Source organism: Lonchura striata, chromosome 4A (assembly GCF_050655825.1).
Source record: "Lonchura striata isolate lonStrDom1 chromosome 4A, ASM5065582v1, whole genome shotgun sequence".
Classification (NCBI taxonomy): Eukaryota; Metazoa; Chordata; class Aves; order Passeriformes; family Estrildidae; genus Lonchura; species Lonchura striata.
In genome coordinates this window covers 16,932,162-16,959,342 of record NC_140742.1, presented here as the reverse complement: position 1 = coordinate 16,959,342, position 27,181 = coordinate 16,932,162, and the positions used below count along the sequence as shown (strand labels likewise).

Below are 27,181 nucleotides of genomic sequence, written 5' to 3'. Positions count from 1 at the left end.
CTGCTAGGAGAGGGCAGAAATGTCTCCTGCTTCTCTCTGGTCGTGCCTGTCAGGCTGTGAAATTCTAAGGAAACCTGTGTTTTTACATGGGAGCTTGAAAGCTGGACACTCCACCTCCAAACCTTTGCTGCTTTCAGCATTATCCTCATAAGCCAAACAAAAAAAAATCCTCAGATTGTTCCCAAACAGCAGAGAATCAAAGCTTACAAGGCAGTAGTGTAATTACTTGCTTTCTTTTTTGGTGCCAGTTTATTGCCATCTTATGTAAGACACTCCAGCACGTTCAAAGAGGCTTTTTAGCAGTGAGAGCTCAGTGATTCCACTCTCAGCAGAGTTACTGGGGGCTGCCAGCAGGACAGGGGTGGGTTTGGATCCTGGCTCCAGTTCTGCAAGCAGGCAGAGGCTCTGGATGTGCCAGAGCCATCCCTGCTGGACTCAGCCCTGCTGGATCCCTCTCAGCCCCTGGTACACAATGGACCCTCTGCAGCACCTCAGCCCTGGGCACTTCCATCCCTTCCTGGCCAAAAAGGCTTTCAGGCACCATTTCAAATTTATTTAGTCAGTTAGACAGGTATGTGCGTGGGGCTTTTAAAATAAAAATTATTTAAAACATTCTATTAGGCATATATTTATATATTTAGTATTTTATATATAGTACACACAATATATCTATTGCATATTTATTTATCTTAAGTATTGAGAAATCACATAAAAGTAATGACACCTTAAGGAAATTAATGGGATCATTATTATTATGACTGTTACTGTTGCCATTATCATCATCATCCCTATTCTTTTCCCTCCTCATTATTGTTATTATCACTTCCATTCCTGGTGTTTCCTTGTTGGCAGAACCTCACCCAGATGTGCTGCTGAGCCCTGGGGTGGTGAGGAGTGATCCCTGTCTGTCCCAGGGTCAGGGAGTGCAGGGCAGTGCTGCCTCCTGCTTTAACATCAGGATCTTTATCCACAGGGATTGCCCCCACGAGCCTTGTCCTTTGCCCAGCACATGGTGGAAAGAGGGAATTTTGGGGGGGAATTTTGTCAGCTCTTCCCATTTCTGCTCAGCATGGCCACTAAGGCATCACACTGTTTAAATAAAAGGGACTTTAATTCTCTTCTCTTTTCACCACTGATGGATGTGGACAATGAATATCCACCAGTCCCACTTCCACGTTTGGTTACTTTTCCAGTGATTTCCTCCCCACTCATAGAGCTGAGGGAGCTGGGAAGGGGCTGAGCCTGGAGAAAAGGAGGCTCAGGGGGGACCTTGTGGCTCTGCACAGCTCCTGACAGGAGGGGACAGCCAGGGGGATTTGGGATCTTATCCCAGGGAACAGGGGCAGGAGGAGAGGGAACAGCCCCAGGCTGGGCCAGGGGAGGTTGGGTTGGATATTCAGACAATTTTTTAATGGAAGGGGCTGCCCAGCCCTGGCATGAGCTGTCCAGGACAGTGGTGGAATGATTGTTCTTAAGGGATTTAAAAGCTGTGTAGATGTAGCACTTGGGGGACATGGGGTGATGTTGGGTTTGGCAGTGTTGTGGGAATGGTTGGACTCCAGGATCTTAGAGAGCTTTTCCTTCCTAAGCAATTCCATGATTCTCTGATTTTATGGCTTCAAACAATGATGCAAATTTGGTGCAGCTTAAACACAGAAGAAGGAAGTTCAAACAAAATAGCTCTTTAATTGAAGCTAATAAAGAGGAAATGTTTGTTTTGCTCATATCTGTGTTGTGCTTTTCTTAAGCCTTAAGCTGCACCTAAATCCACTTGTGTTTCCATGTGAACATTTATTCCTAGTTCTGTTTGTGCTCTGCTTCCCCAAAACACAGGCAGGGTGCAAGGGTAGGAATGTTCCTGCCTAGCAAAGCCACTTTTGTGGAGTGAAATGCAAATGTTGTTTTGTTTCCAGTAGTGCTGCAGCCAGTGGGGATTATTTTAGTAATAACACCCAGAAGGAAAGCCACCCTTGGTCCATACAGTGTGTAAGTGTCAGCTTTAAAGACAGCACCAGGAAATTGGGAAGTGATGGAGAGTTTGTGGCTTGATAGGGAAGAAATCCTAGGTGGATTTACTGCAGTCTCAGCCATCTCTGTCACCAGCCCATGCAACCAGGTGACACACACTACCCAGGAGCCACAGAGCTGTTGTTATGACCTAAACTGTGTAGAGATACCATGAGCTGAATTTCTGTGATTTCTCCTGCTTTTCACCACGGATTCTCCATCAGGACTCTGGGAATGCTCAACTTTGTGGAGTTGAGACAGGCTCTTCCTGGTGGAAAATCATTTCAGAAAAACAGGCCCATGTTGCAGCATTTCTGAGAGAGAGAGGGCATGATCTACGTTTGGAATGAGATTTGAACTACTCCAGTCCAGGCCTCAGATCTGGGCCTTGTGAGGCCTTCCAGCCTCTGACACAGAAATTCAGAGTTTGTGGTTAAGTTAGCACTGGGCTGTCTGGGTGTGAAGTAGCACAGGTTTATAGTGTGAGGTTTAGGCCACCTTAAGACAAAGACAAAAAATGTTGGCTTGCCAATGAGAGTGCCTTTGTAAACTGTAAACTATATAGAGGTGTATAAAAACTGCCACATTCTCTGGAATAAAGGGAGAACGTTGCATTGATCATTTTGGTTGGATGTGGGTCCTGTCCTGTCCAGCTTTGCTGTTTTGTGAGGTCCCTGGTCGTAGGCCCAAGCTGGGACTTGTGCTCCCAGCCACAGCATCCTTGGGCTCATCCCCTGAGGGCTTTGGACACCCGAGGGGAAGCTCCCCTTTGGCAGGGAGGTGCTGGGGACACGGGGCCGTGTCCAGGCTGGTGACACTCGTGTGGCTCACGGCGCCATGTGCTCCTCCGGCCAGGCTTGCCCAGAACTGCCAAGCTGGACTCCACAGAGTTCTTTGGAAGCTGCATCTTGGCAAGCAGGGGCTGCTGACAGATGCTCACTCTTTGTTTTTCCCGGGATAAATACGGTCAGGCTTTTGGAGGTTGTTATTATTAGCATCGGCGTTCCAGGCTTTTCAGGACAGAGTGCCTCTGCCACGCCTCCTCTCCTGGGACAAGAAGGACATGGAGGGGCTGGAGAGAAGGGAACAGGGCTGGGGAAGGGGCTGGAGCACCAGGAGAGGCTGAGGGAGCTGGGAAGGGGCTCAGCCTGGAGAAAAGGAGGCTCAGGGGGGACCTTGTGGCTCTGCACAGCTCCTGACAGGAGGGGACAGCCGGGGCTTGGGATCTTATCCCAGGGAACAGGGACAGGAGGAGAGGGAACAGCCTCAGGCTGGGCCAGGGCAGGCTCAGGTTGGATATTGGGAAAAATTTCTTCACTGGAAGAGTGGTTAATCACTGGAACAGGCTGCCCAGGGCAGTGGTGAAGCCCCCATCCCTGAAAATGTCCAAAAACCGAGTGTTTGTGGCACTTTGCGATATTCTTTATTTGTCATGGTGGTGTCCAGGCAAGGGCTGGATCATTGAGGTCATTTTCCAGCCTTGATCTGTGGTTCTCCTGGTTTCTCCACTGCTTCAACCCCAGATTCCAAACTGCCAGCACTTGGGCTGCCTTCAAAACCCTGTTCCTCCTGCTTTTTCCCAGTGGCACAGATTCCCAGGGGCTTGTAAGGTTTTTAAACATTTTCTGTGACAGCACTGTCACCCACGGGAGACACGGCATTCCAGCTCTTCCTCCACAGCCTACCTGGCAGAGGGAAAGCCTCTTCCCAGCACTCCTGCAGGCACAGCCTGCCTGCATGCAGCAGCTCCCCGGCCACGTGGGCTGTGTGTGGCAGGAGCTGTATTGCACTTTGTGCTTTCATTATCTGAACATTGACCCATTTCTGCATCTGGTGGTCCGTGGGAGGCAGGAGCACGAGGTTTGTTTCCTCACCTTGTTTGCTTCCCTTGGAACTCACACAGGATTTAAATGAAGTGTCTCCCCTGCCTATGCTGGCGTTTGTTCCCGCTGGTGTTACTCTCCTCCTCTTCCTCCTCCTCCTCCTCACGTTTCCCTGCCTGTGTTGTAGCACTTGTTGTGCTCTGCCACAAATGAGAGCGTGACATTTTCCCAGTAGGGGTGAAATGGTTTCTGTGGGGGTCTGGGCACTGCAGGGCTGGACCCTGCCCGGGCTACAAGGGGTGACAGCAGGGCAGGTGATGGCAGGGACTTGGCAAGCTGAGATGGTCACAGGTGGCTGCTCTTTTGGACCTGGATTAACAGCTGAGATTGAGTAGTTACCAGCATCATGAGGTACCATCAGCTGCATCAAAAGGTTGTTGCTTTGGTTCCTGAAGTGCTGTTTAAGTGGGGTGATCCCTGCTGGGATGCTCCTGCTGTGCTCCTGGTGGAGTTGCTGGTGCTTGGTGTAACCCAGCAGGGGAACCCCCCACGGTCAGCCAGCACCTGCCTGGGGAAAACACGAGGTCAGCAGGCCTTAATGGATATTTAATGGATTTCTCCTCTGCCCAGGGCAGCCCTTTCTCCCCACAGCAGTTCTGGGGCAGGCATGGCAGGAGGGGGAGGACGGGAGGCGGCGTTTCTCCCCTTGGATGCCTGCTGGCTTTGGGGCACAGAGGGATAGCCTGGAGCTGCGGGAACGCTGAGCCTGGTGCACACAGAGCCCGGGCTCTGGAGCTGGGCTGGGAGAGCTGGGGGTGCTCCCCTGGAGAGGAGGAGCTCCAGGGAGAGCTGGGGATGCTCACCTGGAGATTTGGAGCTCCAGGGAGAGCTGGGGATGCTCACCTGGAGATTTGGAGCTCCAGGGAGAGCTGGGGATGCTCACCTGGAGATTTGGAGCTCCAGGGAGAGCTGGGGGTGCTCACCTGGAGAGGAGAAGCTCCAGGGAGAGCTGGGGGTGCTCACCTGGAGAGGAGAAGCTCCAGGGAGAGCTCAGAGCCCTGCCAGGGCCTGAGGGGCTCCAGGAGAGCTGGAGAAGAGCCTGGGGTTTGCTCCTGCTGAGCCCCAGGGATCCGTGCTGGGGAAATGCCACGCCCACCCCAAAATGAGGAGGTTCGTTTGGAAGATTTAGACTCCTGGAAATTAGTGTGCAGCTCCAGATCACAGGATGGATGGGATCCTTCCCTGTGTGGGTGGTGAGGCCAGAGCAGCTGGGGCTGCCCCTGGATCCCTGAAGTGACCAAGGCCAGGTTGGACAGGGTTGGAGCAGCCTGGGACAGTGGAAGTTGTCCCTGCCCATGGTAGGGGATGGAACAAAAGGATCTTTAAGGTCCCTTCCAAACCATTGTGTGGTTCGCCATAGAGGGAATTTCTTTTTTCCAACTGCATCATGTGGAATGTGGACACTGATATTTAGGATATGCCAAAGGCAGGCAGACCAGAATCCCTTTTTTATCACAATACTCTTTGATTAAGATCATTACAGCAACTGGGAGCACACTGCTGGTACAAGTGAGTTGGTATTTCTGTCTCACAGGCTGCAGCTCAGTGTTCAAGCTGTCAGCCCAGATGCAATTTAAAAAAAAACAAAACCAACAAAAACAAACCAAAAAAAAACCAAACCAAAAAATAACAGAAAACTGAAAATTATTTTCATCTATTAAGCCATTTTAGAGCTGTGGTTTTAAAAGTAGATTCTAACTTGCTGGGGAATATTTTTATGGATATACATCTATATGTTGTAAGAATTCAAGAAAAATCTCTTGTACATATTTGGATTTCTTTACTTTGTTAAGTGAGAAGGGGCTCATGCCTGTTAAAGGCACCTTTCATGGGGAATTGGTACCAAACACAATTGCTCTTTGCATGCTATTTTAAGTCCAATTTAATTTGCCATGCAGAACTGGGTTTTTTGGTTTTTTTGAAGCTCTGTAAAAAGAGGGGAACAATGCAGTTCCAAGCAAATCAACACCATTTAATGCAATGGTGGCATCATGCAGGTAAATCAGAGCAGGAACTGTAACAACTGTGAATGTGTAAGGGAGGACTCAGGGGAAAATGTGGACAGACTAGATAAATGATAAAAGATAAGAAACATGGTGCATCCTTACATGCTCAGAAATTGTGAGACTGGCTTAAACCATGCCATTTAAAAAGTAAATCTTGATTTCTTTTATGTGTGTGCTGGGTTTTTGAGCTTCTAAGTCACACTTGTTTCATGTTTTCAAGCATTTCATTACAGTGTGGTGGGCCAGGCACAGGCTTTGGTTCAGGTGAGACTGTCAAGTCTCAACTCCAGGAGCTCAAGCATTGGGAAAGACACCAAACAGCCAGAGCTGATCACACAGGGCGAGCTGGAAGCACTAAATTTAGATCATTTAAAGTCTTTCCCCTCTGCAGTGCTGCTGGGTTGTTAACTCAGGTGGAAAAACCACAGAAGTGCTCTGAGTTCCAAACTGATCGCATCCTTTTCAATTCTGTGGCACTTCACCTCCCTCCCACAGCCAGGCCCAAAGAGTCAGAGGAGTGCTGTCATTTTCCTCCCCATGCATCCAAAGGACAGATACCAGGGATCTGCTAATGAAATATTGGCAGATCCACGCCAGGAGAAGCAACAGTAAGAGAAATCTGTGCTGGTAGACAGGGGAGTTGCAGCAGTGACCTGACACGACTGAGCCAATTCAACCCAGAGATCTGATTGCTATTGAGAGAAAATATTCCTGGCTCCAAGAAAGGAGGGCAAAAACCCTTTAGTGGGATGGAGTTGCACCATCTGTGACACCTGCATTCAGTGCTGGGCATGGGGGATAATGGGGAATGAGATTGTGCAGCAAAACATGCGTCATTTACCTCGCAATAAAGAGGTTTAATTTCTGAAAGGCTCTCAGCACATCTTGAAGTAAATGGGAGCCAAGGACGTTTGTCATCTGGCAGACTGAGGCACGGAACTGGACTGGATAAACCCTACAGGGCTTGCACATGGAAATTTCCTGCCTTTCCCTGGGCTGTCGGAGCGGGGAGGATCCCTGAGGCTGCTCCGGGAGCAGCAGTGTGGAGCTGAAAGGTGGGTGGGGGCCAGAGCCACCACTGGGAGATGTTCTTGCCCAGTTCCTCCTCATGTCTCAGGTTTTGGCTTTTATATTTTGCAGATTCTGAGCTGCTTTAGTGTGTGCTTCTGAGCTTCATATTATGGGATGGTGAACTCTCTTCACAGAGTATGGAGACAAAACAATTCCTTCTCTAGCTGGGGACCAAAGACAAATGATCCAAATCTCAGGCCCAAGAGCACAAACAACGTGGACTGAAGAGAGAAAAACAAGGATGGGAATTTATAACCTAAAGCTGTAATTGGACAATTAACCTCAATATGCAAATGGAGCAGAACTGATCACAGTGAGAGCCCCCGTGAGCAGTCGTGCATTTTGGGACCATTTTGATTCACCTTGGGTACAACCCTGGCTGGGCTCTGGTGCTGCCCAAGGTGGATCCATTGAGGAGATCCTTTTAATAAATCCCTGCCTTATTCTTTAGCTCTGTCCAGCCTCTGGTCTGAGTCAGCCTTCACAAGGCATCACTCCCTGCCCTGGCTGGTTGTTGTCCAGGGGTCTGAGTGGCAGCTCCCTGCTCAGGGATGTAGAGTGAGCCTGAGGGCTGGGGAGCATCCTGTGCACCCCCAGCCTGGCCCCTCTTCTCTGGGCCACATCAGGTACCAGAGCAGTTTGTGATGGGTTATGATACAGGCCTCTCTATTAAAGGAAAAAGGCCAGGAAATGTTTAATATTCTGAGATTTTAAAGATGTCTTCAGTTGATGTGAGACTAGGAAGTCTACACCTTGAGCTGTGCTTTTCAGTTGCTCCCTTCCTTCCTTGGATCTGGATTTTTTTTTCACAGAATCACAGAATCATTAAGGTTGGAAAGATCAGCAAGGAGGAGTGGGCCCTGGCTGGGGTTGGGTGCAGAATCAGAGCACTACAGGGTGCCTGGGTGTCTCATCCCAGGGGATTCCCATCTCTTTCAAAACCCATTACACATAAGTAGGGTCTGTCATTTCTAGCAGGTTATTCCCAGACAAATAGCAGTGAAAATGTTTTATGGACTGAATCACTGTGAGGGGTTTAATTGCTTCCTTTCTGCAGCACTTAATTCTTGCTGGGATAATTCACTCTTCTGGCAAGACCTTTGTGTTTTTCAGGTGAGGATGAACCCAAAGCAGAAGCCCTAAATCCATCCCATAAATTGTTTTAAACCAGGGGTGAGGCAGGCTGTAGCTCTAGGGTTGCTGCTTGCCACTGGAAGAGCTCTGGTTTTCCTACAGAGCCGTGGAATCAGAGGCTCATTCAGGCTGGAGAATCCCTCTGAGACTCTCAGGTCCAAGCACTGCCAGGGCCACCACTCACCCCTGTGCCCAGGCAGCAGATCCACCTGGCTTTTACATCCTTCCAGGAATGGGGGCTCCACCACTGGACAGCTTGTGCCAGGGCTGGACAGCCCATCCCAGGAAGGAATTTCCCCAAATATCCAACCTGAGCCTCTTCTGGAACAATCTGAGGCCGTTCCCTCTCCTCCTGTCCCTGTTCCCTGGGATATGATCCCAAATCCCCCCGGCTGTCCCCTCCTGCCAGGAGCTGTGCAGAGCCACAAGGTCCCCCCTGAGCCTCCTTTTCTCCAGGCTCAGCCCCTTCCCAGCTCCCTCAGCCTCTCCTGGTGCTCCAGCCCCTTCCCCAGCTCCATTCCCTTCCCTGGACATGCTCCAACCCCAGAATGTTTTTAAATACTGACAAACTTGCAAATGAGCCTTTGGGAGCAGAGCGCAGCGCCAGGGCCTGGCCGGGCTGACAGCTCCGTTCTCACTCAGGCAGTGACAGCTCCACCTCGCCGTGCCCAGGCTAAATTGGCTCTTTTTGAAACCACTCACATTTCTTGGGGTGCAGCGTGAGCTGTGCAGCCCTGAGCTCAGCACAGCCCATTTATCAGCTCCTGCTCCGAGGTTTTGAGCAGGGATATCATGTGGGTTTAGCAAACAGGCCGGGATTCACCATCCGGCACCTTCCCCATTAACCTCTCCAGCGTGGCGAGCCAAAAGCCATGGCTTTGGATTGCTGCAGGGCCTGTCCTGCTGGGAGAGCAGCCTGTCCCCTGTGCTTTAAATACACTTGGACATGCCAGTCCCCATTTTTAAGATCCAGGCTGGGAAAGCAGACTCTGCCTGCAGCATCATTAGTGGCGTCACCTCGCCAGGGTAATATCCAGGAATCCTCTAAGTGACTTTAAGACGCTGTGCTAATGCCTTTTCCATAAACAACAGCCATGGGCACAGCTAGAGGACTGCTTTAGGACTTAATTTATGCATTGCTCAGGAGTTTATTTGGTGGCTTGTTGCTTTCTTGCTAAGATAAAGGATGGATATTTCACAGTGGTGGCTTGTGTCAGACCCCCCCCCATCCGCAGAGCTGCTTCCAGCTCTGGAGTCCCCAGCACAGGAAGGCCATGGAGCTGCTGGAGCAAGTCCAGAGGAGGCCACAAAGGTGATGGAAGTGATGTAATTCTTATCATCTAACTCCTGTCCTGTGAGGAAGGGCTCAGGGAGACCTTAGAGCCCCTTCCAGTGCCTAATGGGGCTCTGGGAGAGCTGGAGAGGGAATTGGGACATGGACCTGCAGTGACAGGACACAGGGAGTGGCTTCCCACTGCCAGGGGGCAGGGGTATATGGGATATTGGGAAGGAATTCTTCCCTGGGAGGGTGGGCAGGCCTGGCACAGGTGCCCAGAGCAGCTGTGGCTGCTCCTGGATCCCTGGCAGTGCCCAAGGCCAGGCTGGATGGGACTGGAGCAGCCTGGGACAGTGGGAAGTGTCCCTGCCATGGCAGGGGGTGGAACTGGATGATCTTTAAGGTCCCTTCCAACCCAAACTGTTTTATTATTCTGTGAGTCTCTGTCAAGTGTCTCCAGACCACTTTCCCATTCTTTAGTCAGGAAAACTTCTCCATTGCATCAGCAGAAAGGCTGCAGTGACGGTGACTTCTCACACGTGACCACATCTCTGCCCACTGCCCACCACGCTTCATCCCACCATGGTCACTCTCCATGCTGGAGCTCACAGACTCCCATGTTCCAGCTGGGTTTTTTCAGCAAAAATGAGATTTGATCAATTCTGCTTTGGGATTTTGCAGGTAGAATTCACCTGAGGTCCAGGACCACGACAAAGATTTTGGTTCCTTCCTGTCCCTCCTAGCAAAGGCTCAGCCCCACTTTCCCTGCAGCCTCCATGCCCACCAGCTGCTGCTTCTGTCACTGCTCCCAGAGGCAGAATCCCTGATTTTCTGCAAATCAAATGCCTATGCATCATTTGCTTTAACCGAGATACCTTTGAAAGAGTTTCTACAGACTGAATTTGTAATGCACATTTGGGAAGGGCTTTTTCCCCACCATTATCAGCTCTAATGAAATCCCAGGTCAGTTTATGCAGCCTGTTATCTCTGTGATCTGGAGCTCCACACTAATTTCCAGGAGTCTAAATCTTCCAAACGAACCTCCTCGTTTTGGGGTGGGTGTGGCATCTCCCCAGCACGGATCCCTGGGGCTCAGGAGGAGCAAACCCCAGGCTCTTCTCCCTGGGCAGCACTTACCCCATGCACCTTTTACCCTGACTTTGATTTTAAAAGCCTCTTGTGTGGTTTGAATGTCTTCACTTTCAGCTCTGTTCCCACACTGGCTTTATGGTCAGAGGGATTTTCTTATTTCCTTCTTTATGTGCATTTGTCACTCTTGCAGGGGTACCAAATCTTTCCATCAGCAAATCAAGGAATCACAGAGTGGTTTGGGTTGGGAGGGACTGTAAAGCTTATCTGGTTCCAAGCTGCAGGATCATCTGGTTCAGGTTGGACATTAAGAAAATATTATTCACAGTCAGGGTGATTAGAAATTGGAAGGGGCTACCCAGGGAGGTGGTGGAGTCCCCATCCCTGGAGGTGTTTAAGGAAAGACTGGATGTGGCACTCAGTGATACATTTGGTTCATTTATTTACAGGATTCTGCTTTGTCCCTAGACACCATCCCTGTTGGTTAATTTGATTGAAATGAAGTTAAATAAAAACCTGCACAACGTGTTTTGCTGGACTTCCATCAAATTGCTCAACAATAGCACCACTTATGGTGTGTACAAATATGACTTTTCCACTCTCAGAGTGAAAGTAATTTATCAACAAGTGGTCCTTGTCCCTGTACTGTGGCAAGTCTTTGTGAAATCTACTTTTTAGAGCAGGCTGTGGTTTATGCAACGTGTATCTTCGTTACAAATACGCTGTATTTTTTAAATGTTAAGATGCACGAGAATGAAAAGCAAGCGTGCTTTTGGAATAATTTTTGAAGGGGAAAACTGTCCATTGTGCAGACACTCCTTGAAATGAATAGATCTGCATTAAATGTGTTCTTGAACTTGGTGATGGACTTTGATTCTATCCATTGTGGAGGATATTTCACCAGTGTAAGGGAAATGGTGGAAGGGGAGCTGGGTGATTTATCCTTCCATCTCCACTTTTCTGTTTGCCAGCCAGCAGAGAGGTCTTTATTGGTTTTTTGGGATAGCCTGTGGTGGGAACACCCTTCTGCACATGGGAGACTCGTTTTTCTGCTGGAAAGTTTTAACCCACATCTCCTGAAGAGCTGTTTCCCCCACACTTGCTGCTGTCTGTCCCACGTGGATGCAGCACAGCCCCTTCTCACAGGATCCTGCCCTCTGCACCACACACCGAACCCAAACAACCTCGGCTGACCCATGGCAGTGACCAGGACCAGCCTTGGGTGCGTGTCCCTGCTTGGAGTTTGGATGATGATTTTTGGTGTATCTGACTGAAACTTTTAATTTTATCTCATTAGAAATGTGAAATGATGAGCTGGAAAATAAGACAACACAGTGTCACAGTCTGATTGTGTCTCCGTGGTGGGAGATTCTTTGTCTTGGAGTGGGAGTTGATGTCCCGAGTTCTCCAGACCCTGATGGGAGGTGCTGGGATCTCACCTGTGGTGCAGAAGGGAGGGATCCATCCATGTTCATCTCAGAGGATGGAGGCACAGACTCTCCTGCAGGCTGTTAGGCCACAGAGGATGCTCCCTAAAGCTCTGCTGGGGGAAGGCAGAGCTGAGCAGGGCTTGAAGTCAGACGGTGGCACCCACGTGCTCAGGGCAGACCCTTTTGCCACTTGTCACAAAGCCCTGGCTCTCCCTGTTGCCACTAAAAGGATTTAGAGACAACTTGGTATAAGAAGAATTTTAAATCTTTTTTTGTGTCTGTCAATATTTCCTTGGAGAGATACTTTATTTTTCAGCTGGATGAATGGCCTTTCCCAGGCGTGGTTGACACTCAGCATGTCAGAGGTGCAGAGCTGCAGCGTGATCCGTGTGTGCCAACGTGGGTGGCACTGGGAAGGCACCTGCAGCCTGGGACAGGCCACGGCCACCACAGAACCACTTGGTTTTCTGAAAATACTGAAACCCTAAGTGGTTGTTATCATTGATTTGATGTGAGCAGCCATCTGGAATCTGGAATCACTGCGGAGCAGGGAAAAACTGGGGAGGCTGCAGCATTCCAGGCAGGCAAGATGATGGCTCCAGAGCGGGCAGCCTCAGCTCAGCATTCCCTGGCTGATCTCAGTTTTGTGTCTCAGCACTGATGTTATTTTAATACAGTTCTATGGCTGGAGTTGCTGTGATTAGCAGAGCAATTTGCAGCGCGTTCTTCAAAATTGCCAATCAATTTGAGCCCAAAATAGAAGGAAGCTGCTGCCCAAAAAAGCCCTGAATGGTTTTGTAAAGTCTGAGCAGGATTCGAGGTGCCTCTGTGACGTGCAGGATCCCCAGGCTCCTGCCTTGCGCCCCTGCTCATTGCAGAGTGGAGAACAAGACTGTTGAGGGTAAAAGGGAATGAGGTGTTGTAGGGATTTTGGTAAATCCCTTGGAGGTGGTTGTGTCTCCTTGTGGTGCCACAGAATGCCAAGGTCACACCCTTCCCACCTCCTTTTACCCAGCAGCAGGGCTGGATTTAGGAGGTTTAGAGATGAGTTTAGAAGAGAAGCGACTTTCTCCTCTTTCACATGGTAACTGTGCACCCTGGTCATCCACTAGCACTGACTTTGAGGGTGGAATTTGCTGGATTTTGGCCACCTCGGGCCAACAGCAGTGGCAGCAGCTGCTGGAGCAGCACAGGGTACAGATGGCAGCGTGCAGCCCGTCCATGGCACTCTTCCTCCCTGACGGTGTTTCTACTGCCAAGCCAGAGCTCGTGGGCTCCATTTTCCTTTGCATTCCCCCTCTCCTTGCTGTTCGCAGGGGTCTGGGAGGAAGATCAGCCAATGTTCTGTTCGGGGGATGGAGATTTTGGGTTGGGGAGCTCCAGGTGCCCAGCCATCACATCCATCTTTCCCTTGGAAACTGAGGCGTGCTGCCCGTTGGGCAAACTTGTAGCCAGGACCCGCTCAAAGGTGGTCACCCCTTAAATCTTGGCATGTGTTTGAGGGTCAGGGTGTCACAGGTGGGTGACAGAGGGGACATGAGCAAAGCCACCCAAGGGGGGATCCTCGAGGTGCATCCTGTCTGCTATCTGGTCTTGGTTTTCATGGGGAATTGGTACAAAACTATGAATTCATCCTTCAGCTGGAATTCATGAATCTGTTTTCAGTTGGGTTTTGACTTTGTTGAGATCTTACTCTTTACAGTGAGAGGCTGAGAAGTATAGCAAGAAATAAGATGGGATTTGAAGTGATTTTAAATGTTTTTTAGCTTTGCTGAAGAGAAGTTGGGTTTTTTGGTTTTACTTTTACTTAGTAGTTCCATCATTGCTCTCAATTTATCTGGGGAACTTTAGAACTGACAATGAAGTGTCCTTGAGAGGCTGGGAACACATTGCTGCTGACTCCTGAGAAAGTTTTTAAAAAGCCAGATTGTTTACTTTGAGGAAAAACGACAAAACCCTTATTTTGTGCAAAGCAAAGCCCTCAGCAGGGGTTGGCATGAGGAGGAGACAAGAGAGGCCTGGAGCCTCCAGCCAAGCTGAAGTTTCCCTCCCCTCACATTGTCCCTTGCCTTGCAAGCGCAGATTTGGATACGAGTTTTTTATTTTTACTGAAGAATTGATTTCATGGCTGCCCTGAGTGAGCAGAGCTGTGATGCATTAAGTGATGTCAGGCAGGGGATGTTTACCTATTTATCTTGGCTGCGGCAGCGCCTGTAGTATTTTCTTCCTCTGTTCTCCAAGACTCATTAAACGTTACAAACACCAGCGAAGTCCTAATGAAACAATTGCATCCTCATGGCTTGATATGCAAAGTAACTCCTCCAGCAAAGGCTGATAAATGCCTGTCTTTATGATTTTTTTCTTTCCACTACATTCATATGGAGGAGAAATGTAGGAAATGTATTGACTTTCTCTGCTCCGGAGCCAGCTTGGGAGAGCTGGGGGTGCTCCCCTGGAGAGGAGAAGCTCCAGGGAGAGCTCAGAGCCCTGCCAGGACCTGAGGGGCTCCAGGAGAGCTGGAGAGGGGCTGGGGACAGGGGATGGAGAGACAGGACACAGGGAATGGCTTCCACTGCCACAGGGCAGGGATGGATGGGACATTGGAAGGAATTGTTCCCTGGGAGCGTGGGCAGGCCCTGGCACAGGGTGCCCAGAGCAGCTGTGGCTGCCCCTGGATCCCTGGCAGTGCCCAAGGCCAGGCTGGACACTGGGGCTGGAGCAGCCTGGGACAGTGGGAGGTGTCCCTGCCATGGCAGGGGCTGGAGTGAGCTGATCTTTATGATCCTTTCCAACCCAAACCATGCCTCGATTTGTGCCTGATGCTGCAGGTGGGATGTTGGGGCAGATCCCTGGCAGCCCCAGGTTGTTCTGTGTCCTCTCCCAGCTCAGGGCTTCATCTCTCTTGGCTTGGGCAAGCGGCTGCTGCATGTGTGCCCCCCTGTGCCCTGCCAGGCCGTGCCAGGAGCCGTCGGATCGTGCGAGAGCCGCGGTGTTAGCGCCGGGGGAGTCCCGGCCTGGCTGATTGGTGTAGCAGGGTTTGAATTCTGCACTGAATATGACTAATAATCCATGACCTGGCTGTGATTATAGATGAAAGAAAGCTGATGAAGAGACCCTGCAGTGGCACAGAAAGGAATTAGCCATTGTCTAAAGCCGGGGCAGTACCGGAGCATTTGGATTTCACATCTGAGATTCACGGGTGAATAATTCAGCACTTGAAAAAATGCTTCAGCCTCAGTGTGACATCTCCACATCTTCTTTCAGTGATATCCAAGACTTTAACTAAACATTGCTTCCCAGGGAGCTGGGGCAGCTGTCCAGATACTTTTCCTCTTAAATATCAGCATTCCAGATTGTTACCTGGATACGGATGGAGATTTGGACTGATATCTTAGGAGATGCAATCTCTCTTAATGCAGGATTTTGCCTTCAGAAATCGCCTCCGACGCTCGGCGGAACCCAGAATCTTTCCAAGTAAAATGAAGAGAAGTGCCTTTAGATTTAATTGTTGTTTCCATCTAATTGTGTGATCTGCTAAGGCCTGTGGAGTGGGGATGGGGTTGTTTGGCGTGGGGAATTTTGAATAAATGAAACAGTTCTCAAAGGGAAAATGTTGGTGGATTTCTTACATGTGAATAGGAAAGTGGAGGAAAAGTAGGTTGTGTATGAAACAGCCTTGGAAAATGGCTTGGTATTTTCTACAGGGGCCCTGTAACCCTAAAACAAAATCCAGTGCTATTAAATCTCTGCATTTGAGTGGAAAGGAAGGACCAGCCAGGAGTGTAAGTGTTAAAGTGTTCCTACAACCTCAGCTCGCTTCCTCCAGCGTATACATTAGTATAAGTCTTTAAATAAATGATCACATATTATTCCTCAAATAATTAATCCATTTTCTGAATTATTAGCTAAAAATTGATGGTATCTTATAATTGTCATCAATTCCAACTCCTTATTGGGCCTAATAAGTTCTTTTCTCAGAGTGATAAGTGTTTTGATCATTTCCTTTTCCTACCTCCCTTGATTCCCTTTATAGCCAGAAGCATTCACTCCTTGGGATGCACATCACGGGATGAGACTGGGAAGCTGTTTTACCTGTAAAATCTGTGGTCCAGCTGTGTCAGCTGTAGGAAGCTACTCAGGAAAATAAACCCAAGTCAGTAGGTGCTGCATGTTTTCCCTAAGTGTAGCTCGCTTTTAGGCTCACCTTGCCAGGCAGAGCCACTGCACCGAGGTGGTCTCAGGGCAAAATGATGTATTTGAGAGTTGCTAGCTGCTTGTGTAGTTAAAAGTTTTAAAAGCAAAACCAAAGGAGCAGAAGTAACCGCAGCTTTGTGCTCCGGAGCTGAAAGCACAAGCATTCCTTTCCAAGCACAAGGAATATGCAGGAGTTGCATGAAGTTGGAAGTTTAAAAAGGAAATCGTATGGAAGGGCCCATCTGCTATCAGTGCAGTCATTTATATGTACATGGAAAGGAAAAATCCTTATGAAACTTGGGAGTTGTTCAGGAATATTCAAAGGATCTGGCTAGAAACTTGGCTATAATGTCTAAGGGGATTTTGTCTTCCACATCCCTGTGGAACATCACCCTTTTTTGGGGGGGATTTCTCACCGTTGCCTCTTTTCTGGCAATCTTTAGTTTCTTGAAGCTGATGGCCTGGGATTTAGCACGTGGCATGGCCCTGCTCATGGGAACAAGATGAGCTTTGAAGTCCCTTCCAACCCAAACAGTTCTGGGATTCTGGAATTCCGTGTCCTGTAATAAGGGAACAGCAGCTCCATGAACCAGTTCTTTGTGTAAAACATGGGAGGAATGAGCTCTTCCTCCCTTGCTCCATCTTAATTCCTTCCTGTGCCTAAGCCAAGCACTCGGTTCTTTGGTTTCCTATCTGTGCTTTTATGAAAATTATGTGTATTTTAGAAATTAACACTTTTTATCCGGAGTCCACTTTGGCTAATTGCTAATAAGAGACAAACGAGATTTGTTAAAATTTCTTTTTCTCCTATAAAATTTCTAATTTGAAGATATTAGAAAAGAGAAATGTTTACCCCACTAGGGTTACTGCAAATATCCTGATGAGCTTTCACATCCTCCTCCAGCACCAGCCTAATTACCCTCCTTAGTCCAAACTTTAACATATTACAAATTTGTACAGAAAAAAAAATTCTTCTTTTCCTCCTTCTTTTTTTAAACCTGGTGTTCTTTTTTTAACAGGGAAAATAAGAGAATATTTCTCATAGGGAAAGAGGCAATGGCAAAATTTAGGACTGAGACTTTTCTTTAGCATATCCCTGTGAAATCCAACTCTTTGTGCTGTTTTGGCTCTGCATTAATCCATATCTCTAAACAATATTTTACACGCCCTTCTTCAGCTGAGTTATTTCATATTACCCACAGTGTGAGGGACTCTGAAACATCTCCTTTCTTCATCAGCTTCTCTAATCTTAATGCACTTGACCTTGGCCTCTCCTATTTCCTGATGAGGTTCACAGGAAGAGTTTGTTAAGCTTTTCAAACACTGGTTTGTCAATGGATCCATAAATACAGCAGCAGAAAGAGAATCTGGGCAATAATTTCATTTAAATGAAGCAATTCTGCCCATCAAGAAATCTCCATCCCAAACTATTCTTTTACTGGGTTTTGTTATTTTAGAGCAGACTGATGTATAATTAGCTGTGGAGAGTCCTTGTGTTTTTGTGAGGTTAATACCCCATGAGCCTGCTGAATTTCCAACCTCTGCAGATTTATGAGAGTTGGAGTTTTCAATCATTCCACTCTAATTTTCTCAGAAATCCAGGCCCTTAACATTTCTGATTTTACTTAACTTCATTTCCAGAGATGAAGTGAAAATGACATGTTTGGAATACAGTCGCTTTTAAGGAGGAAAGGAAAAAACAACATAATGGGATATCTTTGGGCATCTTGCTACTTAAAGGGAGCTTTGAAAAAAGATGGAGGGAGGCAGACAGGACAGGGAGAGATTAAACTGCCAGAGGGGAGATCCAGATTAGGAATGCAGAGGAAATTCTTCCCTGGGAGGGTGGGCAGGCCTGGCACAGGTGCCCAGAGCAGCTGTGGCTGCCCCTGGATCCCTGGCAGTGCCCAAGGCCAGGCTGGACACTGGGGCTGGAGCAGCCTGGGACAGTGGGAGGTGTCCCTGCCATGGCAGGGGGTGGGATGGGCTTTGAGGTCATTTCCAATCCAACTCATTCTGTGATTCTATTAATTAGAAATGTTTTTACTCTTGGCCATCACAGCTAAACTAAAGTTTGTGTTCTTACTCATTTTCAGGAGATGAAAATCTCCCCCTCACTTGCCAGTGCTTTTCGAAACTATGCAGCTGCTGACACTAATTATTGCTTCATTTCCTTCCACTTCTATAAAATATGAGAAGATGACCCAAAAAAATCCCAGCGACTCTTCTTAATCATCCTCCCTTGCTCTTGGTAGGCAGGAATTCTCTTTATGCTTCTTGTCCTCAGAACAGGGTGCACTCTCTGAAACCCTCATGAGGTCCACCTGGGCTCCTGCTTTTCCTCACCCTCATTATTCCCAGTGGAATGTTTACCCAGCCCTACGTGCAAATTCATCCCACATTGGATAAGAAGGGATATTTAATTCTTCCTGCCTTGAATCATTAAGGTTTCCTCAGGTTCTTGATCTCTGTCTGTGGGGACATGGAGTGGAGCTGTGCTGATCTGAGGACACAACCTTTGTTTGTGGCCCTGGGCCAGCCTTTTCCCTTCCATTTCCTCAGTCTCTCTGTTCTTCATTTCCCCACGAGCTTCCCCTGCTCTGCTCTGATTCTTCCCTGACTCTTCCCTTTCCTGCTTTGCATTTTGGAGCTCTCCTCTCTGGGGTTTGGCAGCCCTGCCTTCCCTAACCCAGGACAGTATTATGCTGAAACCCTCCACATTTCAGACGTTCCCTCATGCGTTTCAGCTCCTCCAGGATTTTAATTGCCACCTTTTTCCCTTTGTGATACGCTGCTGCTCTTGATGTCTGAGAATACATTTACAGAGAAAGCTCCTTTGGTATTTAACGTGTGCTTTGTCAGGAAGGCTGTAATTTTGTTCACTTCCTTCCTTTTGCCTTTAAGTTGTTTGTGACAGGTCTTGAAACACTCACACCTTATGTCCTCCCAGAGCAAGGTCAGAAACTGTCATTTATTTGAGAGCTGGCTTTAAAATAGCCTGTTCTTAATATCATATCTGAGGGTCTGCTGGAGTTGGGGCTTGGGCTCTGCAGTAATTGTTGCATCTGCTTTCAGCTGAGGAAAAGTGGAGGCTTGCTATGAATATTAACAACTCATCCATCCTTTACACCTTCTGGGAACACACCAGTTCTGAAATTGTTTCCTCTTTTAATGGTTTTTGTGTTCTCCATTTTCTCTGCAACCTCCTTTTTCTTTCATCAACTTCATTCCCCCCCAGATTTATTCCTAATTGGAGGCTGTTATCTGTATTTATACCTGAACCTATTCTCAGCTAACGTTGGCTCTATCAGGCCTTACCTTCTTGTAGGGTTTTAAATGTCTCACAGCTGGGATTGACCCACAAAACCCTTCTTTGTTTCCTATTTCTCCTTCACTTGGGCTTTTCTCTGGTGTGCTCACCATCATTGATAGGAACAGCCCAGGGAACTGCTGGGAGATGCAATTTCCTTGTGAGATTTTGCTGGGAAAAGAGCTTTGAAACCAGAGCCCTCGAGTCCAACATCCCTTTGGTGGGCTGGAGCAGCACTTGGTGATGGGCAGAGTGGGAGGATGGGTCCACACTGTACCTTTCCTTAGAACTTCACCTTTCTGACCCTGTCTGATCTGGAAACCTCAGGCACTCTGCATTTTTTCCTTATTTCAGCAAAAATCAGACTCTTTGCCTAGGTAGAAATGAAATAGAGCTTTACTCAGAGAGGTGCTGTTAGTATTAAAATACTAACATTACTAATAAAATGTTAGTATTGAAATAAAATAAAACATTAATATTAAAACACTAGCATTACTAATGAAATGTTAATATTAAAAGATAATAAAACATTAATATTAAAATAATAACATTACTTATACCCTCATTTGCTGGCAAGTGAAAACTTTGAGCACTTCATGCCCCAGTTATGAAATTATAGTAAAAAAACAAGGATCAAGTGGCATCCCTGGAAAAAAAAAAGATCAGGGAATTTCAGAATCTGGTAGGAAAAGAGCATCCTTCAGGGCAGTGAACGACCAGCCTGGCATTGCTGTGGTTTCTGGTGCTGCCTCACCACAATTTCTCCATGGGAAGTTCTGTCCTGTGTCCTGCTGTGGGACTAAAGAGGAAAAAAAAAGGGGGAAAAGAACACAAGAAAAAACCAACCAAGCAGAAAACCACCTGGCTTTTATCCTCTGCAGAGCTCCAGCTGCCCGTGTCAGCACAGGAGGGGGTGTGTGATGTCCTTGTTGCTGAGAGGAGCTGGGTGCCAGGGATGGAGCCTGGAGGGGAGGCACAGGTGGCTCAGCATTTTGGGGGGAGCCTGGGTTCTCTTCCCAGCCAGTTCCTGGCCCTGAACTCTGCTCTGAGCTCTGCAGCAGTCACTGAGGTCCTGCTTGGGCAGGAGATGTGGTTAGGAGGAGCATGGAGCATCCCCCATCCACGGGGAGAGCTGAATCCTCTCCCACTATTACTCCACTGACTGTAAATATCTCGGAGACATTTACATGGTATTTCTTTTTAAGTATATAATGTTTTCATTCAAAAGTATCACAATTCTTAAAAGACCTGTCAGAGGCTCTGACATGTAATTAATTTCTCTAAAGCTCTTTTTTTGAAAGATACAACTGCATATATAGAACACCTGCACTTATTCACAATTCTGCAGGAAAAAAAAGGTAAAGCTTCTTCTTCACTTTCTTCTCCCACTTCTCCCTAAAAATATTCTCCTTCACTTTGGATACTCCCTCTCCATCTCCCCTCATGAGCTCCAGCACTCAGGTTGTGGAAGCTGTGTGTAAATAGGAGCTGGCATGTTGAGTTTTTTCTGGGTGTGTGACTTTTTGTTTATTCAGCTTGAAGGGGAAACACTCTTGAAACTTTAATTCCCGAGCAGCCACCACCAGCTCAGAACCTTTTCCACCTCACAGAATTCCCTCGTGTGCAGCTGGGCTTTCAGTCATGGGCTCATGGGCTGGTTCTTATTTTCACCTGGTAGATTTTTTTCCCTCCTCTGTCTGGGCAGAATATTGAGCTCCATGGTGTAATGGTGGTACCCAGAAAATATGAATGAGGTGATGTTCAACCAGCAGTGGATAAATATTTGTATTTATAGATTATATTGAGATATAGATACATAGATTTAAGTGGCCAAGCACTGGATTCTGTGGCAGTCATGACCACCTCATTTGTTTTATCCCCTCTAAGTGCATCCAGGGCATCACTGTGACCATCCCTGCTTCTGCTGGGAAATGCCAGGAGCCAGATCACTGCTGCTTCCCAAGGAAGAGTCTTCAGGGAGTCCTCAGAGGGGGAAACCTCTCCAACAGGTCCCTTGGCACAGTTCCTCCTTGGGTTGGCATCTGGGGATCTCTGGAGCAGGAGAGGCTGAAGGGGATGTCATCTCTCCATGGCACCTCTGGCAGAGTGAAGTGATGGACCTGTGCACTTTGTGAAAACCCATTCAGAAAAGCTGCAACAGAAAATGGGCATTTTCTGGCTGACAAAGAAGCAAAGCAACTTGTTGCTTTCTTTGTAGAGGGCAGCCATTAAGCAGATGCCTTTTTTTTTTTTTTTTGGTTGTTTAAAAAGATGGCATTTTCCCTTTTGTCTTTGTAAAATCAGTGTTAACAGGAACATCCTTAAATCCTAGAGTTTGGATGGGCTTAAGTGAGCAACAGATCCATCATTTATGTCACTGGAGGTGAGTGAGGGAACATGTCCAGGATTTTTAGATTTGCAATTTGGGTGTTTCCTTCTCTGTCCAAGGGTTCCTTCCAACCCTGATCCTTCTGAGATTCTCCGATTCTAGGAATTTCTAGAACAAGAAATAATCTGATTTTACTCCAAGGAACTGGTGCAGGGACATTCCACCAGGACCTTGCTCTGTGTTGGGAGCAGAGGGAGCTGGTGCAGCCTCAGCTGGGACATCATTTTCCAGCCACGTTTGCCTCCACTCCAGCAGCACCAACACTCATAAAACCTCTGGAGTGTCTCAGGAGGTTTTTTAATAGAGAATAAAAGTGTATTTCAGGTTTTTTGGCCCCCTGGGCTGAAGGACCTGCTTGAAGGCAGCAGGAGGTTTGTGGCAGAGGGTCCATTGTGGTGCTGTGTTTGTGTTCTCCCAGATGTGTGCATGTGGGCTGGCCACAGCATGTTTTGTATGGCCCTGTTAGCACTAGAAATAGGAAAATTGACAGGAATTGTGAGGAATGGGGAATTTCCTCAGCTGGGGGTTTTGGAGGCAGTTGCAGTCTTCCACCTGACCTGAGCCATAGGGCTGAAAGGGGTTTCTCCAGGTCAATGAGCCCTGTGTATTGCTGCCACAGCTCTGCATCCTGGCCTTCTGCCCATTAATTTGTCCATCTTGTGCTTAAAACTAGTTGGATTATTATTGAGCTCCACTGCTTGCTTCCTATTGCTTCCTCCCCTCCATCTCCTTGCTAGCCAGTGACTCTCTGTGGTGCCAGCTGTGATCTGAGCAGGCCGATGCCCTCAAGTCCATGGTGCAATCAGCAGAAATGCTTCTGAGTTCTTCCCAGTGATGAACGTGCTGTGCCTGTCCTTGAAGCACAGCCAGCCCAGCCCTGCTGTGCTCCTGTCCTCCTCCTCCAAAGGCTGCAGTTCATCTGACCCCACGTCTTTGCCCGTCGCCTTCCTCCCTCCATCCTCTTCCTCCATCCCCTCTGGCTCCAGTCAAGTTCATAAACTTGGAGCTGGTGCCTGACTTTCTTCCTGCCAGCTCTTCATAATATCGTGACCCCAGCAGTGCCTCTCTTCAGTGGCCTGACATCATCTGAAATCTATATTCTCTCCCTTTTATACCTCAGTCTGCAGATGACTCCTGTGTTCTGTGCTCTCCTGCTACCCCTGTATTCTCTGCACACTGCCCTCATCCCCTAGACCTCTCCTGCTTTCTTTTTCTTGCCTGGGACCCAGCTGTTCTTCTCCTCTTTGTTATCCCCAGCCTTCTGTTCCTTCTTGTTCTGCATCACATCCGGCCCCTTTGTCAGCTTTTCTTTCCCAGTTGCTGCTGTTTCTTCCCATCCCTTTTGGGGTCTCACCTTTCCTGGTCACACTGGTCCCAAAGGTCCCCTTCTTCAGCAGGTCTCAGCAGACTTGGGTTGTCTGTCCCACTTGTACTTCATCTCTGTCTGCCCCTTCTGGGCCCTTCTCAGTTCCCAGCTGGTTTCTGGAGCTCAGCTCTGCTCTCAGGTCACTGCAGTTGAGGAGAAGGCTTGTCCCCAGGCACATCCCCTTTGTTGTTGCATTTCATTGTCTTCTCCAGCCTTTGGATCTCATCCACAGGAACATCCCTGGTGTGCTTCCCTCCCTCTTGTGCACACACATCCCAAAAATCCCTAGTACTACGAGATTAAAGGTCTGTACACTCTCCCCTTGTGCCTGTTTGCTTGGCTGCCTGCGTGCTCATGGCTTGGCCCCCTGCCTGTTCCCCGCTCTCTCTCAAGGTTGGCCCTCAAGCTTCCATCAGAACCAAGGAAAGATGGACTCCTTCCTCATGGATGGGGCTTGGAGCAGCCTGGGACACTGAAAGGTGTCCCTGCCCATGGCAGGGGGGGCACTGGATGGGCTTTAATGTCCCTTCCCACCCAAACCATTCTGCTTGGGTGACACCTCAGCCCCCTCCCCAGCAGCCACACTGGCCCATGTGTGGAGCCAGTGGTGGTTCTCCCGAGGCTGAAAATATTTTATTAATATTTTCATTAATAGATATTCTAAAAACTTAATTTATTAATACTTCTGTTAATTAAGGCACATTTAACAGGCAGGAGATATTATCAAGGAGGCACGAAGCTGTAGCCTGTCAGTGGCAGATGCAGAGCACCTTCCACACTCAGACATTAATCTCCTTCATGGAAAAATAACTCTGATCTCTGCTCTGGCTTTTGGAATCTCTCCTGCTCCAGCATGTCAGCAATGAGGAAGGGCACAGAGGGAGCTGAGGCTGTGGGGAGGGTGCTGGCAGGAGAGGGGTCTTACCACAGCAAACAGGCTGGCTTGGAGAGCTTTGAGATGGGGATTTGCATCAAAGGAAAACTCTCGGGGTTAGTTAAATATTCCTCTAAATATGCAAAGGAATGGAGTTACTGATGCTTGTTATTCTTATCTTCCTCTCGGTGTCACAACATCTTTAAGTTGGGTGAAGGTTTCACTTACTAAGGCGGTTGTAAAGATTTCACGTTAATTAAGAGGACTCCACTGCAAATCTGAATATGAATGAAGTTTGGCTGCTGAACCCCAGGGCAATGAGTGCTGTGGGAACAGCAGACACTGACAAATGTTGATGTGAAAAGTAAAAAGCCAAACAAAAAAAAAAAACCAAACCCAGAAAAACACCTAAACCAATGCTGCAATCTAGTACCAGTTCTGTGAGAGAGAAAAAATTGAGTTTGAGTTGCCAGAAGGGTATAAAATAGATTTTGACTTGAATTTGCAGTTAAATTGCTCCTGATTGACAGAAAGTCTGTCAGTCAGAGCACTGATGAGGCTTCTCCAGTGCCACCCTTGCCCAGGTTTCAGCCACTTCACCCTGTTGTCCGCAGGCAGGTGGTGGCTTTGAAGGGTGGGGGGACCTCAGTGGAGGAATGAGAAGATCTGGGCTGGATCCTCATCTCAGGTCCTTTGCTCTGGAGAAGCCCCACCAATTCCAGTCATCCTGGACTCTTCATCACTCCCTGGGGCTGGAGCTTCACCCGTGGTGACAGTGGGGGCAGTTGTAGGGGTGTGGGGAATGAGGCTTCCACGGATGGAGCTCTCATGGTGAACAGTGAGACTGGAGATACTTTCCACAACAAACTGCTTTTTTTGGGGAAGTTTTTCGTACCTGCCAGTGCTTGGAAGGGCAGTGGCTGATAGCGAGGGTGAGCAGCTGTCACTACACATCTGTGGTTTTTTTCCAGCTCCATCGTAAAGTTGCTGGGATGAATCCTCTCCTTCATCTCTCCACTGATCCATCTGGAGATGGATGGGCTTTCCTGGCTGGACATGACTAGTGTGCCTTTGCACAGCAATTTTGGGTGATGTGGAGGGTCCTGCAGAAGTGCTGAGCACCTCTCCAGCTCCCAGAGCAGGATTTTGGGGAAGGAAATGCTGATACACAACATTTTCACCTTGTTGAAAATACATGGGACTTGGCTTTTGGAGTGGAAAAGTGACAAGCTGAGAGCCTAAATAAATTGGATTTGTCCTCTTAAGGAGGATGCAGGCAGCGTGTGAGGGTGTGTGGGGGTGTTTTATTGTTGTTATTTTTTATTCACGGTTCCTTGAGCTGATCCTGGGGATTGCACTGACTGTGGTTGTGTTTCTGGAAATGTGCAGGTTGGCCAGATGCAGTGGGGCATGGAGTGAACAGAAAGAGGTTAAATTGATGGATGACCAACAAGAGCAGGATTGTGCCTCAGAAGACCAAGAAACTATCCTGATTAATGGGGTGAGAGAAAATGGTAAGGAACTTAATTATGGTACATGAGGGAGCAGCGACAACTTGGATGCCAACTTATTTTCCTAATTCCTTTTATGCATTTAATATTAGCAGTTTATGAGGATCTGCAGTGTGGAGCAGGGGAGTAAATGGGTGTTTTCTGCACAGGAATCATTCCAGCCATAAATCTACACCTTTTTAGGCTTTAACAAGAACTGCTTTTACCTGTGCATGGGCATGGCTGGAAATGTTTTTGTGCACATGCAATTTGAATTAGAGATTTTAGTTTGGTTTCTTGGGGGAAAAAAGTCATCCAGGACTTTGTAGCCCCTCCATCTGTTGGGAATCTTTCCCTCTCTGAGCATTATGATCCCATGAGCCAATATAAGCAAAATTTGGCTGAAGGATACTTAGTGCCTACAAACTGGGGGGAAATTGGAGAAAGAAACCAGGATTAGTGAGAAAGGAAGGTTGGATTTGTGAGCTTGTTCTTGCCTGTGTCCCATCCCCCAGCACGTGGGATTCCCTATCCTGTAATCCCTTTTCTCCACAGATGGGTAGTGTTCCTGGGAGCCACCATGGGAAGGGAAGGATCAGCCCCTTGCAGCAGCCTCCCAGAATGCCCAACTTTGTATCTGTTCCATCGATTCTACATTTGCTTTCAGAATAACTAATTAGGAGTAACAGTACTCAGCTGTCTGAAACCCTGATTGAAATAAATAAGCCTCTGAGCATTTTCTGAGGCTGTTTGGACTGTAATCACTGGCCACTTAAAATGCAGAGGGGAGGCAGAGCATGATGCTTTCATTCTTCAATGTGTTTTATGCTTAATTTCATGGCTTTTTACATTTTGTATTGGCCCATAAATCTTGAGATAGATAGATAGATATAGATAGAGATATTTTATTTATATATAAATTTGATCCTGTTAGATGTCAAGGACTCGGTCCTCTGACATATGTTCAGATCTTTCTGTCAGCTCTAAACAAGGTGGTAGAGACAAATGTTCTTGTTCTTTGCCAAAACTTTGGAGCAGCTCCAGCCATGTGGGTACCCATGAGGACCCCACAGCTCGTGCTGGTGGCAGGTGAGGCACATGCTCACGCTTGTCCCTGGGATGTGATTTGGGAAGTGTCTGTCCCTGCCAGCCCATCTCCTTCCTGACTGCACAGGGTAAAGCTGCAGCTGCTGGAGCTGCAGAGGGATTTTATAGCCATGGTCCCTTTGTCTGATCCAGTGGACAACAAAGTCCGTGCTGCCCTGATCAGTAAGGAGGAGATTTTTAGAACCTCATACCACTTACATGGAATTCAATTAAACAGGGCTTAAAAAGTGCTTTAATTAGACATTACACTGTAGAGTGCTTTAGGTTAGAACAGACCTTGAAGCCCATCCAGTGCCACCCCTGCCACGGGCAGGGACACCTTGCACTATCCCAGGTTGTTCCAAGCTCCATCCAACCTTGGGCACTTCCAGAGATCCAGGAGCAGTCACAGCTTCTCTGGGCACCCTGTGCCAGGGCCTCCCCACCCTCTGAGCTAAGAATTCCTTCCCCAAATCCCATCCCAGCCTCCCCTGTCAGTTGAAACTTTCAGTTTGAACACTGCTGTGTGGGAGTTGCTGCTGAATCCAAGGCCAGGAGCCAGCACGAAGCTCTGGA

At 48.0% G+C, this 27,181-nt stretch overlaps 1 protein-coding gene across 1 annotated transcript in view; it reads left to right on the top strand.

The window, feature by feature from the left end:
* The window catches only part of NEXMIF (neurite extension and migration factor), a 164,435-nt gene that overhangs the window by 123,221 nt on the left and 14,033 nt on the right, over positions 1–27,181 (top strand). Inside the window, 1 exon segment of the mRNA XM_021525276.4 lies at positions 25,419–25,543. Within this exon segment, the coding sequence (XP_021380951.2) occupies positions 25,468–25,543 (76 nt within the window). The 5' untranslated portion in view covers positions 25,419–25,467.